Consider the following 16,845-nt stretch of genomic DNA (forward strand, 5'->3'; position numbering starts at 1 on the left):
CCGATAGAGATAACGGCAAAAAGTCTCGTCTGAAAGGAATGCGGCGCATGTAAAAAAAAAGTGGGGGGTCCTTAATTGCAACAGCCCTTCTCAAACGCCGTGAGGTGAAAGAGCTCTTCAAGCGTTGCGGCGAAACCCAAGCCACGAGTATATCTCGGCGCTATCTGCTTGAAGTATGTTAAGTCGAAAGTACTACACAAGCAGCAGGCAACCTTATTTAAGCAACGTACGGTACACATTTGGGGGAGCATTTTGCACATTCCTGAACGCGCTAGAGGCCACCGCCGCAGTCAAGTGCGCGATTTTCTGTACCAAGCAGTACGATAACTGCAAAGTCACTTGAGAAAATAATCTTAAGACCACAAAGTCATGCGGAGGTGCATACCATTTTAGACGCGGGTCACTACAGTTTTCACCTCTGAAGTGGCGGCGAGTTGTTTACTCAGTTATCGGTCGCCCTCGGCCGCTGAATGTCAATACTTGTCACTGGCCGAGCGAGCATGATTAGCGATGCGACTCGACAGCCTATTTGGCTAGAAAGATTAGCACGGAACTCCACAAGTTGCCCCCAAAAGCGTAGACGTGTGCTGAGAAATGCTGAGAAAGTAACTGCGCTGCTGTCGCCATCTGTGTTTGTGATGGAGAAGCGAAACAAGATGGCGCTGCGAGCGCCACCCGCGCGTTCTTTTTTTTTTTTTTTGTCCCTTGCTTTTCAGTTACTCGGACGCAGGGATGCAGGCAAAAAATATGCATTTACTCTTAGTAATGGAAAGTTGGTGTGCTCTATGTCGATTTCTACTGAATAGTAATATTGTTGGTGTTTGTCAAAATGCGTACTCTAACTTCTCGGAAGAGCTGCTTTGAGGGGTGGAAGTATATACCAAATTTTGAACAGCGTTTCTTTATTTCCGTCTTCCTTTTCTAGAAATTACCACAACGCAATGAATTGGTTGATTCAGTGTGACATATAGTTTGACATAGGGGTTATGAGAGATGCCGCAGTGGAGTGCCCTAGAATCCAAGTTACCTTTTTCGGTCCTTTAAAATGCATTAGAAGTATGATCGGATGATCAATATGAAGCCCCGTGCTACTCGATCGGTGTCTACACGTTGCATCTGTTAGGCTTCAGCACAAGCTGCTGCTGCAGCGTGTACTGACGCCAGCAACACAGAAAGCAGGGCCAATGTTGGTCGGGCATCGTACATTATTGGGCCGACGTGGAGACATATCCTTTACGTTAGCCATGCTGGCCTTACAGAAACGAGTATGGGTACAGTGCAAAGGAGGCACACGACCGCACTAGAGCCGTTAGTTAAGGAACTCGTTCGCAGAACTCCGCACACGCAAGAACAATAATTGGACACACTAATGCCGCTTGCACAGGCAGCATGGAAAACGAATGTGGGTGCACAATGCAAAGAAGGCACACTGCTCACACAGCGGCCGTAAATGAGGACAATAAAAAAAAAATCATTCGCCATAAATAGACGTTACGAGTACAGCGATATATTTAGGAAAAAAAAAAAGCACTAGGTCCGAATGTATCGGCTGGGCTGCCCCATGCCGCCCATTCACAGGTGCTATCCCACTACTGCAGAGCGCGGGAGCTTTTGCCTGCTGCGTTTCCGCCCTGGGCCGGTTCGCTCCTCCTTAGGCGACCTGGCCACCACCGGGTTCCCCTGGGGTCACCATATCGACGCCCAGCTTAGCGCGGACACCCGATCAACATAAGTCAACATGGGACAGGACTCCCAGCCTCAACCCGTCCTCTAGTGCAAGCCTCCAAGTAGCTGGATTACAAGGGCACGCCACAACCCCCGGCGTTCAGCGGCGCTTAACCGCGGGGTTTTATATACACCAACTTTTTTGCCTGAAGGTAATCATTTTTTTTTTTTTTTGCAACTCTGAAGAGGCTGATTGCAACGTAATGTGCTTCAAAATTTACGATGCTGCGAAAGAATACGGTTGTCACTAACACGACGACATATGAAGCGCACATCAGCAGCACGCACTCCAATTGCACATGAAGGTTTGCCGTAATGTTGCCAGGTGGCGCCACCCCCGCAAGAACCGATATTCCCAGAAGAAGAAAGGTTTTTTGAACTATCGGTAGATGGCAGCACACATCGCAGCCGCGCGCCTCTCGGAAGCCACTGACAAGGTTTCAGAGACAGCGCGATCTTCAAACAACCTATGCGAGTATGGTGCCCAGTATCACGTAATTAATGCGCAGAACGTATGATATCTCGGTCCATTCAAATGAAAAAGAAACTTTGGGTGGTTGCGTGAAACCGCCGCGAGGGAACGCTCTCAAACTACACAAGCGAAGGAGAGAGAAAATGAGAGAGAAATAGGGAAGGCAGGGATGGTAAACAGTCAGGAGTTCGGTTGGCTACCCTACGCTGGGGGAAGAGGAAGAGAGAGAAGGGTGAGAGAGAGAGAGGTTATCGACAAATGCACGGCCAGTAGTTGAGTCAAAGCCGCTCGTGCAAACCAGACCTTCTCAGAAAGCACAAAAGTGCCTTCACTGCCTTCTGAGCCGATGATCGGTGGGTACGGTGCTCTAATACTGTCTGTTCACTCAGAGGACCATCATCTAGTTTCCTCAATGTGTTGGACAAAGATTGTCTTTGTGCTTGAAATTGAGGACAGTGGCCCAACAAGTGGCATATATGTTCTCCTCGTATCCGCAAACATCACATGCAGGACTATCAGCCATTCTAATTAGTGCTGAATAAGCTTTTGTGCTTATCGATCCTCAAGAAATCTAATCAAGAAAAAGAAATGGGCATGGGCAGGACACGTAATGAGGAGGGAACATAACCGATGGTCATTAAGAGTGACGGAATGGATTCCAAGGGAAGGAAAGCGTAGCAGAGGGCGGCAGAAAGTTAGGTGGGCGGATGAGCAGTGGCGTAGCAACAGGGGGGGCCGGGGGGCCGTGGGCCCCGGGTGCAAGGGACCAGTGGGCGGGGGGGGGTGTCATATACGTCTGAAGACACCCCTCTTTCCGCCGGATACACCTGGGGATACACATGAAGCGCGTCGCGGAGAGCCTAGAGCTCTACCGCTGTAGACGTAGTGATATGGGAAGCCTTCAACAGCTGGGTTATTCCCATTGTTGGTATAGCTACAGCGCCACCGGAACTGGTTGATGTAGTTGAGCCATCATTATAGACGTGTGTGCAGTCGCTGTATTTCTCGTACAAGAGGAGTAAAGTAAGTTGCTTGAGTGCTGATGACGGCAAGCCCGACTTTCTTTCTGAAGTCCTGGGATTGTGAGGTTTACTTCAGTACGGCTCACACACCATCGAGGAATCGAAGGTCTTGCCGCAGGTGCGTAACCTAACCCGAAAGAGGCACGGTGCGCAAAGGCAGTTGAACTGAATGTCGTGTGGAGCCTTTCTAGTGGGAGACTTGCGAGGTGGTGGTATAGGGGTTCGGGCGGAGTGTCTACGCACAAGCGCTTAATTCTACCTATGCAGGTAGCAATTTTTGAACTAAGGCCTTGTAGTTCTGACAAAAAATGCCAAAATATAAGTAAGGTTTACAAGTTTAACTCGTGAACAAAGTTGGGCACTCTTCACTAAATACAGATGCCACAGTTCAGTAAATTGTATCACTTCGAGCACATCAAGCGGATCAAGCATATCAAGCACATCAAGGGAAATGTAATGCGCGGGCATGATGTTATACCTCACGCGAAACAGTTGCAATGTTTACGAGAGTTTTGTAAAAGTCCTGCTCACAAATTAGTGGTTCACCTCAGAGGGTTGTGCTGTGGAAATGCTATTCGGCAACGAGAACGTGCGACCGCTCTACAAAAAGGCACGAAGCAGATTATGCCCAAGGTCGGTAAAAAAAAAAAAAAAAAGCATTGCATAATTACGAAGACATTAAATTTTCGTATAAGAACGCTTGTGGCCACTGACTACATGGTACGATAAATACGGGGGTGTTTTATTTTAGCATTAACGAAATTGTTAAAAAGTCACCCATGACAAGTAGCCCAATTCCCCTTAATGAGGTAAATTACTATTCCAGGCAAACATTACTTGCACAAGAAATGCAAGTGAATAGTTGACTAATTAACAGATTATGCGAATTATTTTTTAAACTAATTACTTAAATCCACATATACAATTTACTAACTGTAGCCGGTGACTTCTAAAGTCATATCCAATTGGAACGAATTCTGAGGACGACACCAGTTCCGAGATATGCTTTCGCAATGTTTGCAACAAAATGCATTGGTGTTCCAGCAAATATTGAAGTTCAATGCGTAAAAAAGGCGTTTTTGCACGCTAATGTACCTCGTCGGACCTTTTTGAAAATTTCTATCTCTGAACTCGTTCCAAGTGGACAAGCCTTGCGAATTTGCGAAGTCGCCGGCTACAACTTCTAATTAAATAAAAAGGTTAGTTCATGTATTTATGTCAATTATTCAATCAATCATTTTGATTTCTCGTAGAAGTTATGGCCGCCTCATCGAGTAATTTAGCTCAACGGTTATCTGCCATAGGCAATATTAAGAAAAAGATGGTGCAGTTACAAGAAAAAGAAGAAAAAGGGAACACCTGGTATGTACAGCTATTTGCACGCTGTCGCTTCGTGGACGATAAGCTCGCGAAAGTTTTCTTCTCTCGAATTCGTCTGCGCATGCGCGAAATCGAGAGAGCTTGGATGTGTCTTCTGATGGTGGCTGGGCCGGACCGGCCAATCGGTACGTCGCAACACACAGGATTCATTGGCGTTGCCTCGGATGATCGAGGGGGCTGTGAGTGCATCGAAGCCGGCTCCAAAGAAGAAGCACAATATCGAAATGAATTAGGCAGAAGTGCCGCTCGCAGGCGGAATTAAGCGCAGCGGAGGCTGCGCCCGAGTCCACCTGCTGGCCGACTGTGGGTCGGATATCGCACGCGGGCCGTAGTTTGGAGACTCCCTGGTCCACGTGACGCTTGTCACAGAAGCCGACAGGTCTCATTCCTATCGTTTTGTCTGAGCGCGAAGGTCACTCGTTGCAGGCACCACTCGCATAACGTTGTCTTACGCTGTAAAATTGCACACGCAAAAGGTTAGCGACTGCACCGCAAGAAGCACGGACGAAAGTAAATGTCTTTAGAACGTGTCGCAGGTATCTTAAGCCACTGGGAATAAGACCTATGCAGCGACGCCGAATCTAGGAGAGGAATATGAGTATTTTAGACAATGTAGACTTCTGGGTGTTTGCTGACGCCATATTGTGCGCTGATGTATACAGGGTTAATTCGTATCCTTTCCGTTGTTTTAGACAGCAGTTATGAACGGCAGGCAACTTTTTAAAAGCTGACGAGTATTTTTGCGGGGACACGGCAAGTGCAGCATTTGATTTTAATTCTGCATCTGCCGCTTCTTATAAGACCGTTTTTTCGTAGGCGCCGCCATATTGTGAACGCAGTGGCGCCGCCTATGAGCAGCGCCATACTGGCTTGGGTGAAAGCAGTCTTTTGCATGGCAGGTATACGCTCGGCGGTAGGTTCTGGCGTTTGTTTTCGCGGTCGTGCGGTCTGTTTAGTATGACGTGCGTCTTCTACGTGGTAAACGGTTCTGTGAGACGTGCTGAAGTTGTTTAAGGCGTCATGGCCGGAGTTTCTGCTGGCGTTGAGGTGGACGGAACGCGCAGCGCGATGTGCGCGCGCATATTTGAGCCTACAATCAGCCTCGGAGATCAATCGTGTATTTCTGAATGTTTCATTCACTAATGTAACCTTATTGAAGTATTATCCTCTAGTTCTAAGCTGCGGTTTAGGAGCAATGAAACATACGCGACGATGTTAACAGCGTGAGTACCATTTTGCTGCGATAGGAGCTGTGATGTGATACTTTGACAAGCGTTCAAACTGTTCGCTGCAGGTTACATTGCGTGACTACTTGGTTGGATGGATGAGGCTTTCACCCATGAATAAAATAGTTTTGGCTAGTAATAGCAGCATACCTTACAGTCTGAATTAAGCTTGTCCAGCAAAGCGACCGTTTACGAACTGCGCGAGCGTCCTAAGCAGTAGTAGGTGCTGGATTACAGATATCTTTGTTCTATATAGCGCATGGTCCAAGCATACGACATCAGCGGTTATATATTTAGAAACGTTGTGCGGCGTTAGCCCGTTTTCTCTGGCTTTTTAGAGAAAGAGGATGATAACCGATTTTTTTTTCGGTTGTGTTCGTTCACTTCTCTACGACGCGCTCACACGTTTTACGGAAATTTTGCGCTCAAAAATAGCCATCGCATTCTTTTTATGCGAACCCTCTCATATATTATGGCCGTATACGGGCCAAAAAGGCAATGCCGAAGCACACAGATTATATACGTATCGTGCTGGCTCACCAACCGCAGTGATCGCTGCGTTGAGCAGCGCCATTGGCCTCATGCAGCAAGGCTAGCGTAGACATATGGTAATTTCAAACATACTAAACTTAATATGCGTGAGAACGATGCCAGTGTATCACAAATATTTGATAGCGCCTGCCACTCAGACGTTTCATGGTTGCCTTAGGTTGGCCGTGCAGGAGCATGCGCTCTTATGTTTTATGTTTTACTGCCAACACCAATCGATCAGACAGTGAGCTGATTTACCATTTAATGCTGGTAATACAGAGACGCCGGTTTTCTTTGTTGAATCAAAATCGATATAAGCAAAATAGTAAACAACACATACACGCACCGCGACTGATAATGTGTGTACACCGCGGCTGATTATGCGCGTCACATTTTTGCGCCCCCAAGACATATTTCTGCCTACAGTATAGTTACTGATGCACCGAAAGGCTTTCCTCATGACCTTATATGAACGAACATGGCGTAAATTTCACAAAGTAAGATTGAAAACATCTCGAAATCGTTCCGCAGCACGCGACAGCAATACTTTCAAGCAGCGCCGCGCCGGATCGCCCAAGCCAGAGAGGAGGAAAGGCTCTCCGCGCGCCCTATCCTCCTCGCCCGATGAAACGGTCTATAGGGACACTACAGGTAAATATTTAATCGATTTAGACTGATAAAGCATCCTTTCAAAATTATATTCACGCTGATTTCGTGCTAGTAGGCTGATGATTATAAAACATGTTGAAGGTCAAAGTTCAATTTTTTTTACATCGTGCCAAAATTCTAGCGTCGGCACGTCAGTATGGCGTCACGGATTTCAATGTATTTTTCCGTATTTCGGTTGTTGCGGAACAGTGCTGTCAACTTTAGAAAAAATTTTCCTAGATTTAGAGATTTAAAGGGCTGTCTAGGATAATAGAATTTCTTAAAAAGAATTTAAGGAAATTTCGCTCGATGACATCGACATGGTCGAACTATTGACGTGATGGCCGTGTTTTATTTCAGTCTCCGCAAATTATTTTTGCATTAGCATGCAAACTATTACTGTTGATCGTGCAGCAGCGCAGCGTATTCATTCCGCCATTTAGACGACATGGTTCGGATGGGCTGGACCCTTTAACGAAGTACTGCTACTGCGATTTCGCCGTTCGCATCTCTAGCTGTGCTGTAGCTGTCTGTGAACTCTGAATAAAATATTTATCCGCAACCGGCTAAAGAAACGTGCAATGCGGCACTAAACAAACCAGCACGGGCAAATCTGGGCTTAAGCGATGATGATGATGATGATGATTTACTGGCATCTCCTTTCAAACGGGGCGGGGACAAATAGTTATCTAGCCTGCTTGTTCTAATCAGGTATTCTGTTTATGTTTTTCATTCCACCATTTGTTCATACATCTCCTTAATCTTTCTTTTATCTTCCTCAAAACTTTTCTATCCACCTTGTTCCGCTACCTATGCTTGTAACGGATCCATTCGTATCAATCGCTTCCCTACTTTTTTTTCCCAACAATAATCTAAACGTCTCTCGCCTATCTCGACTGCTGAGCGGTTGATGCTTCCGTCCACTCCCCCCCCCCCCCTCAAAAAAAAGAAAACATCCTCCAGTCCAAGCGCTTCTGGAAGGCGCACGTTATCTCCGGGTCTCGCTGGGCGAGTCCCTTCGCGTTACATTAGAGAGTTTTAGTTTAGGGGACGCAAGCGGCTTGCGTACGCAGCAACTAGGGGCGACGATACTGCGCATGCGCAGAGTCAGACGTAAGGGTCTGCGCATGCGCAGTAGCGTGGCCCCTAGCTCTTGCGTACGCAAGCCGCTTGCGTCCCCTAAACTAAAACTCTCGATTAGGATGTGCCGAGTGGTCTGAGGATTCTTGCTGCACCGTATATACCCATGCCTCACCTCGTTTCGAATATTTGCTCCGGTATGTTTATGTCGTTAGGCAACCAACTCGAGCGTCAAATAACAAGGTAATGCCCTTTATGCAGTTAGAACGCAGCTCTTAGGCGCCCGTTCCTGGGTTGAGCGACGTCGTCCCTCGGCGTAACCGCGAGAACGCGATCGTGTCAGTGCTAGCGCGTTCGTCGTCATCATCTTCCACAGCTGGCTCCGATGCCGCTCATCATGCCAGCGTCGCCATATTGCCCCTCCCTCTGCGAAGGCGCTGACGGCATTGGCCCACTGTCAGTCCGTGCGGCGATTTCGGGCTCAAATTATTTGCCTCAATATATCGCGAAATGAAAACCCGTATCGAGCTGCGCTGAAATTTCGCATTAGGGAGTATCGTAATAGTCGGACACTTTTTGTACAGGTTTTCCCTTCCACTTTCTTTCTTCTCATTCTTGTAAATCTCCATGGCCCTGTTTGCTTCCATTCTTTGCATCCAATTCGCTGTCTCTCTTCCTCTCTGTTTCTTCCTGATAACTCCTGGTTGTCCATTTACACTTTCTATTACCATGTACTTGGTGTCCCACTTTCTCGACCTCTTCCTACACTACGTGTCCGCGCGTTTGAGGTGCAGATACTTGTGCGCTTTAGCCGCCCATTTGTTTTGATCCATGTTCCGGAGCCCTTCTTCAAAGTTTTTCCTCATTTGTGGTTTCGCCGTAGGCTCCTAAAGCCAACCGGCTGGTACCGATCTTTGGTGAACTTCCAACCCCGACTCCATATTTCGACTCCGTATTCCGACTCCGTATTCCGACTCCGTATCCGTATTTAAGCACAGAACGGCATTTGCGAATGTTAGCGCTGGTACCATTACTCCTTTCCAGATTCCATGCACCACCTCATACCCACCACCTCACCGCCTCACCTCAAAGTGCTCTGTTTCATTATTGCTGCTTTCCGCTTCCCCTTTATTTTCAGATTGTCTTGGTGGGTGCCTCAGTAAATCTTTCCTTCGTGTATGTATACGCCAATGTATTTATATTAGTTGACTATGGGTATGCTTTCCTGTTGAATCGACAGCATGTACAGTTACTCGTCTCTTCACTAAAGATCACAATTCCCGATTTCTTTGAGCTAAACTTAAGGCCTAAATTTGTCGCTGCGTTGCCACACATATTCGCAAGTGTCTGTAGATCTCTTGTATTGTCCGCCGTTAGCACTATGTCATCCGCATACACCAGTCCGGGGACCTTCTGTTGCACCATATGTCCATTGCGCGTGTATGATAAATCAAACCCAATTCACTGTTTTCCAATCGTCTTCCTATACATGCCCTCAACATAAAGCGTGAACAACACTAGAGACAGAGGGCATCCTTGCTTCAGTACTTGGCGAATTTTCACCATTTCTTTACATTTTCCGCCTTCCCATACAAATTGTACTCGGTTGTCGCTATATGTATCCGTCAGCAGGTCCACGAAATCGTGATCTATGCCTTTTTGCTTGAGAATAACCCATAACTATTCACTGTCTACGTTGTCGTAGGCTCCTATAATATCTAGAAGCGTCTATCAACAAATGTCTATTCTGAGCTACTGAAATCTCTAGGCGCTGAGTTAGTGCAAATATATTATCCTCTAAACGTCTGCCTGGTCTGAACCCATTCGCGAAACCCAGCGGGCATATATGTACCTCGCACCGAGCACGACAATCCTGTCGCGGCGGTAAACAGCCGACATTGCGCACGTATGCTTAAATTTACTGGGAACCGCCCACAGGCAGAAGCACCCTGGACAGAGTCCCAGTGGTCGTGTGCTTAGCCGAGTCCTGCTTTGAATGAAAGGTAAAAACTAGATGCGTATCGTCGTGCTTCGCTGCAAATTGACGCGCAAGCGCTTGAGATGGCGATGCCACGTCAGTACATGGCATACAAAAAAGAAAGAAAAAAGAAAAATTGACACCTTTTACTTAATGCCGTAAAGTGGCGGCACTGTTTTCACATTGTTACGTTCCGTAAGGGAGGTTGGGCGCCCGTGTTCCTTAGAATTCGAATAAGGTTTCCAACAACGCAAACACACACACAAACACACGCGCATGCACGCACGCGCGCACGCACACACTTACCACTACACGCAGGGTTGAACTCGGCGTTGCAAGATGGCATCACCTGCGCTGCTGATGCGCTGCTTCCAGAAGCGCGTGAATTTAAAGTTGACGGGAGCATCAACCTGTCAGCACTCGAGGTAAGCCAAAGACGTTTAGAGTATTGGTGGCCAAAAAAAAAAAAAAAGCAGGGAGGAGAATTATACGACCGGATCCGTTACAGGCATAGGTAGGGGTACAAGCTAGGTAAGTCTTGAGGAAGAGAAAGAAAAATCTATGGGCACTTTGCTGAACTAAACTGCGATAGGCGAAAGCGACTGCCTCTGTTGCTGTTGTTTGAACTGTTCTGCGAACGGACACCGCCGTGGCCGCGAGGATAATGCAATTACAGCCGTATGGCTCCAAGGTTTGTCGCCGATATGCGCGCACCCCTACGCGCATGTCCGCGCTCTCCCACTCGCCCGCTCGCACAGCGCTACTGGCATGGCGCCTCCTGTCCTTGCGCCCCTCGCCGGTGATCACCGCTTTCCTGCGTCCACCACGGACTGCGCCCGCGGACACTCATGAGCCACTAAAGGCTTACGCCTTAACAAGATTAAGGAGATGTATAGACTTCACTCGCGCGATAACAGCAGCGAGAGTGCGGTCCCAATAAACTTCCAGTCACGGGCCTTGTCAGTCTGCTGCGCCGGAACACAAAGCGCGTTTCTAAGTTGTTTTACTGTGTGAAAGTCGATTTTGAAGTTTTGAGATAAGAGACATGCGCATTGCGGGCCTCAAGACTAATACACAAAATTTCTTATAACTTACGGCAACATCCACTTGTAAAATTGTCGTTATGTACGGAGCAATAGTGTTGAAAATCTGCGGGCTTAGATTTTAACGCGCTCCTGCTACTCGATATCGCAGCCAATACCTTTCTTGCTCGCTAAATTTAGCGGGCTACGTCAGTAAGCAAAACCGGAAGCCGTCCAGGTCCTATGTTTGTAAACATGCAGCGAAAGGGTCTATACAAAAATGCACGAAGAAAAAGTATGTAGCGCATACCTGATTAACTCAAGCAGCTGGTGTTAAGAACTGCCAGCTGCAGTGCAAGTTTGCCACCCAGTTGCGACTGTGGAAGCAACATCTCGGGAGCATCGCCGCCAACCTCTAGCCACAGCGTGACTAAATCGACTTTGTGTCGGGGAACAAGACGCGCATACCCCACTCTCTGTCGCTTCAGCTAGGATACGTTCGATGAAGCAGGCTTTGTGCTGAAACCGCCGCCAACCTTTAGCCTCATCGCCGTTGTGACGGAATGAGTTCGGCGGGCCAACTATTGTTCCCAAACTCCCCAACACGGACTTGATCTGCTACGGGTGCGCGAGTTGCCGCGGGAACGCCGTTTGGCGCTGCTTCCCATGCACCGACCAAGACGCAAGACAACGCGCTACACGGAACGGCTCCGAGTTCTACGGGGCCCCTCTGACGTCGGCTCCGGACCTTCGCACGTGTGTGCATTTGTGTGTGTAGACCGTCCTGCGGGGAGGCGGCTAGTTTGCGATGACGAAACGAACGTTCGCATCAGCTTGTATCGGGAGAGGACCGAGTGTTTAAAAACCGCTGTTGTGCGGCTGCTCAGGACACTCTCTCTCAAGCAGTCATGTTAGACTGATGTACTTTCTAAAACAGTCATGTTAGACTGATATAAATACTGTAAATACACCCATATTCCTTGTTCTCGATGAGAAGCAGTCCTTCCCTTCATCAACGTCCTCAGCGTGGATAAGTTGGACGACGGCATGGGCCAGCTACCTTCTAATTCATGCCCGACTCCAATCTTGACAACGGATCACGAGCGATGGGATTGAGCCCCCAATCCTGACACTGGCTACAGGTGACTATTTCTCACCGCCCCGTTTCAAAGGGCATGCCAATAAATTATCATCATTGTAACCTGCGTCTCCTGTATACCACAAATGGTAATGCGTTTACGGACCAGGAAAGGGCAAAAGTTGTTAATGATCCGCGTTATCAGGTTGAAGCACAGACACGTTGAAACTCAAGTACACAACACGCATGCTTCAAGGCTGAGTCACGTGCTGGTACGCAACAGCACAACGTCTACAAGAAACGGGGAGTCGTGGATAAAAATAACACTTTTTAATATAACACGTACAAATGAACAACAGAGCGGGGTACACATTCATCACGCACCCGCTTGTGTTTGTGTTTTTGATATTATTAAGATCCTCCTCGCGCAAGATGGCGCACAGTCCACGCTTACACGCTCGACGACGCGTGTCCAAAAGGTTTCTTCTTTTCTCTGGGAGGACTCGAAGAAGCGTGTGTACAAAGAGATGTGTTTTACCTTTACTGGTTCTGAACGCTATGGAACAACACACGTGGTGTACAAAACTAGTAGGCAGACGAACTGTATACAGAACACAAGCGTGCACATTTCCGAGCAATATCAGTCCGCGCGGGTCGTCACTGACGGAGTTCGTTTTATCCGACGTCGGCTGTGGAAAAAGTGGCACGTTGCTTTTCTTGGCTTGGCTCGTTCTGGAGATCATGGTACGGGTGTGGAAGTGAACCCTTTACTGCGTTGCCGCAGGTGTCAGGTTCTTGCAGACGACGCTCGGGCCAAGTCTGTCGTCTGCTGGTGCTGATGCTGATTCCAGTAGGAGAGATGATATTGTAGGTGACGCTACGCGCCGGACCTCCTACGGAGCAGCTTGCGAGGAGGACATCGATGCGCCCTGGACCACTTCTTGAAGTCGGATTAATGAAGAAAGTTACCTCACTTTTTGTGCTGTAGTAGGACTCGAAGCGATGTGGAGTAAGACCAGGACAGTAAAGAGCGTCTGGCCTTACTTCACATTGTTTCGCGTCCTGTCACACCGGAACAAGTATGAAACATCCAGCACAGCAACAAGTACTGTTAGCGCACTTTTTGAGTGCTCGCAGCGTCTGGCACCTCCTGGCACCTCCTGTTTAAGTGGATGGCGAACAGACGAAATTGCTTTTTTTTATAGAATCGTGTCTTTTACTTCTGCCGAGCTATAGCTTTTATGTAATGGAGTGTATGTAATGAGCTGTGGCTTGTAATGAAAACCCACTATTAGGGGATGGCGTGAGCAATACTGTTCTGTTGTGACGACACAGAATAAACCTTCAGACGCAGCTGGACAAAAAAAAAAAAAGAACAAGACCAGAAACTTAACCTTATATATAGACAACTGTAGCAACCAATTAATAAATACACGAGCGTGGGAGTGTTTCAAGAAGCAAGCATCTTGATTTAAAGATAACCTCTGCACTTTACGGAAAATACTGTAAATTTGTGTTAAGCGCAGCGCTATGTTCCAGTAAATTTGGTATGTTTCGTATTTATCACACTTTTTCTAACCACCTGCGTCATGTTCGAAGTGTCTTTTAGTTAAGGAAAAGAATTCCCTACATAACGATTTGTCTTACGCGGGCTCTTGGCTAATGGTAAACGTAAACATAATTTTTTCAGTTATTTCTATTAAAATATATTTCAGGCTCAAGAGACCTCCATATGTTACGCTGATTCCAGAAATAGTGCCAGCTCTGTCTTGTCATCACTAAAGAAAAGAAAAAGAAAGAATCATGGCAGTTTCGGGACCTATCCTGGCATTGTGACCATGGATAAACTAGCTGCCATGACTCGGCTAAAACTGACTTGTTTTAGCGTCTTGATATACCATTCGCGACTGGCTGCTATCCTATCGCTTGAACTGTAGTCAGACATTTCAGGTCCTATTGTGTTCATCCTGGCGATTTTTTTTCTCGATATTTAGTAGTTTTGGTTTAGGCACCTTTGTTCTGTCATGAGTTGCTTCCTTGGACAGGCCGTCAGTGCGGTGGTTTCGGATTGCTAGCATGACGAGAAACACGAGTGTTTTAACATAGTAGTACAGCCATACCGTCACCACCTAACAGGACTGCTCATGTGAGGAGTTTACAGGATTCTCGGTAATTGCTATTAGCTGACCGCAAGTCTTCCAGGACGACGCGTCCAAAAGTAAGCAACACGGAGCCAAAATATGGCGGTCCTCTGGTCAAGAGGTAACTAATCATACACAAATCAACGCTGAATTCCGCGGCGCCCACCTGGTACGTGGAAACCAGAACACTTCCGAGGCATAGCGGCATCTTGTCTTAGGCCTTACAACGCCAAACCAAACTGCTTATTTCGATAATAATGACAAACATCGCTAATACTCTGTCCTACGCTCGACGTTAGACGGTAACGCTATGCTAAATCACTCATGTCTTTCCGCAAAACGCATTCCTCTCGAACTTGTATAGAATTACTTGTTGCTTTACGAAACCCAGCAGAAGTAACGACCGCGCTCTGTGACGTGACGTGAACGTCATCCTGGTTGTGTGAAGGCTGTCTTGGGCGAGGGCAAAGACCAGTGCTCAGCTTGATGTCTGAAGATATACAGCTTCAATGCTCAATGCCTCTTCCGAACGGTTTCTCACTCAATAACAATGACAGCACATTGTAGACGCAGACCCGAAGATGTAGACGCGAGGAGCAACGCTTCTGGTGACATCTTACGGCACGATGTTTAAAAAGAAGCACGGAAAACCGTTATTGCAATGACTCCATTGTACTTAGTTTACTTATGTGGTGGTGTAAAGGCGTCAGCAGCAGCGCTATTTTCGAGGAGGTATATGTGACTTTCATTTTTTGTTTTTCGAACCGATGATGTAACGCAAGTAGTGTTTCTAACGCCATTATCCTCGAGGTCTGATGGCGGGCGGCCGCTTTCCTTATCGGAGGCTATGCTTACGCGTTCTGACTGATCACATTGCCACCCGATGTCGCCACCGGCGGGGTTGCTCGCGTTCTACGTGCTAGCATACACTCCGGTGCATGTATTTACATTTATTGTGCTGCCATGTCTCGGCTATGCTAATGCTATCTGTTATTGTCATCGAAAGTTGCCAAGCAGGCTCTCTTCCATGCGCACCATGACACTCGTCTGCATGCTGTGGTAAAAACACTGCCTTTCGAGAAGGGAGAAAGAAAGCCACAGTCAGCACGAAGTTATTGCGGGTCGAAGAGTCTCCCGCGCACAGTCGCACACAGCGAACACACACAGGCCACTTTGTCCAGCTACGAGGGGGCTCTGCTGCCCCTGCCTCTGCCTATGCTGCCGCTGCGGCGCCTAGTAGAAGTCCAGAAGCCTGCAGCACAAAAGGCCAGCACAGCCCACTTCGTCTTCGGGCTGCCCCCCGGCAGCTCCTCCGCGCAGCTCGTGCCCGTGCTGCTGGTGCCAGCGCTGCACGTGCCTGCCAAGTCCAGGCATGTGCTGGCGCCTTCGCACGGGTGGGCTCTCGGGTGGGCTTCGGCCCGGCGCCGATCGGCTCCTGCCGCCGACTCCTCCGCCTGCACTGAGGAACGGAGTCCCTGGAGTGGACTCAAAGCACGATTGCTACGCCACTGAGCACACACACACACACACACACACACAGAGAGAGAGAGAGAGAGCGGACAAGGGAAGATAGCTGTTACTGTTACTCCATACATCAATGAGTAGGCGTTTTTGCCACATGTACACCCAGTTTTGGGCATATTGGTAGCTACAGGTGGAGTAGCGTTGACGCAGCTTAGGCACAAGAAAACTGCTGGAGAAGAAGCGCTGGATTGGACCAAAACTCGATTGCTAGGCCACTGAGCACAAAGCGAGTGGACAAAGGGAGAGATCAGTCACTTCATGCGTGAATGAGTAGACGTTAGTGCCACATATAACTCCAGTATTGAGCATATTGGTAGTTGCAGATATAGTAGCGCTGACACTGCTTGGGTACAAGAGGAGGTGCCTGGAGTGGGCCGAAAACTCTATTTGTAGGTCACCGAGCCCCGAGGGAGTGGACAAGGAGAGAGTGGTTACTCCATGCATGAATGAGAAGGCGTTTGTGCCACATATTTAACTACAATAACATCGTATGGTGTTGTATTTTCACGTTGCTTGGGCACGAGCAGAGAAGGTGCCTCGATCGGACTCAAAGTGCGATTGCTACACCATTGAGCACAGGGTGAGTGGACAAGGAAATATAGAAGTTATTCCTCGAAGAGAAGTAGGTGCTTGCGTCATGCTTAACTCCATATTGACTATGCTTGTAGATCCGCATGGAATTACATTGACGTCATTTTGGCAGAAACAATTGGAGTTCTGACAACTTACTATGAGGAAGTATGTATGAGGAACTCCATGTTGAGGAGTTCTCATACTCCCACGCGGACTACGCTCATTCTGTCTGTGGGCAAACAGTGAATGCGCCTTATCGACGAGTACTAAAACTGTAATAAAACACAGGTACGTACATTCCATCGGGGGAGCGAAATAACCCTGGGAAATGGAGTTAAATTTGAGAGATGTGGCTACTACGTTAAGGGAGTCAATGCTTGTTCAGCATTCCCTTTGTTCTTAGATGGGCATGACTAAGCGAAATCAGCCAGGATCGTCCCGATAA

At 47.8% G+C, this 16,845-nt stretch overlaps 2 protein-coding genes across 3 annotated transcripts in view; both read right to left on the reverse strand.

The window, feature by feature from the left end:
* Nucleotides 1-2,107, reverse strand: part of sav (scaffold protein salvador) — a 41,019-nt gene extending 38,912 nt beyond the window's left edge. The window contains exon 1 of the mRNA XM_050180906.3: nucleotides 386-2,107. The gene's annotated coding sequence lies outside the window, so the exon portion shown is untranslated. The remainder of the gene's footprint in view (nucleotides 1-385) is intronic.
* Nucleotides 2,108-12,477: 10,370 nt separating this feature from the next.
* LOC126533718 (uncharacterized) overlaps nucleotides 12,478-16,845 on the reverse strand; it is a 336,510-nt gene continuing 332,142 nt past the window's right edge. The window contains exon 15 of one of the 2 annotated variants that reach the window (XM_050180905.2): nucleotides 12,478-15,757. In XM_050180905.2, coding sequence (XP_050036862.2) covers nucleotides 15,537-15,757 — 221 coding nt within the window. In that variant the 3' untranslated portion in view covers nucleotides 12,478-15,536. Of the gene's footprint in view, nucleotides 15,763-16,845 lie in introns of both variants that reach the window. The other variant, XM_050180904.2, reaches the window with a different exon arrangement.

Source organism: Dermacentor andersoni, chromosome 7, assembly GCF_023375885.2.
Source record: "Dermacentor andersoni chromosome 7, qqDerAnde1_hic_scaffold, whole genome shotgun sequence".
In the NCBI taxonomy this organism is placed as follows: Eukaryota; Metazoa; Arthropoda; class Arachnida; order Ixodida; family Ixodidae; genus Dermacentor; species Dermacentor andersoni.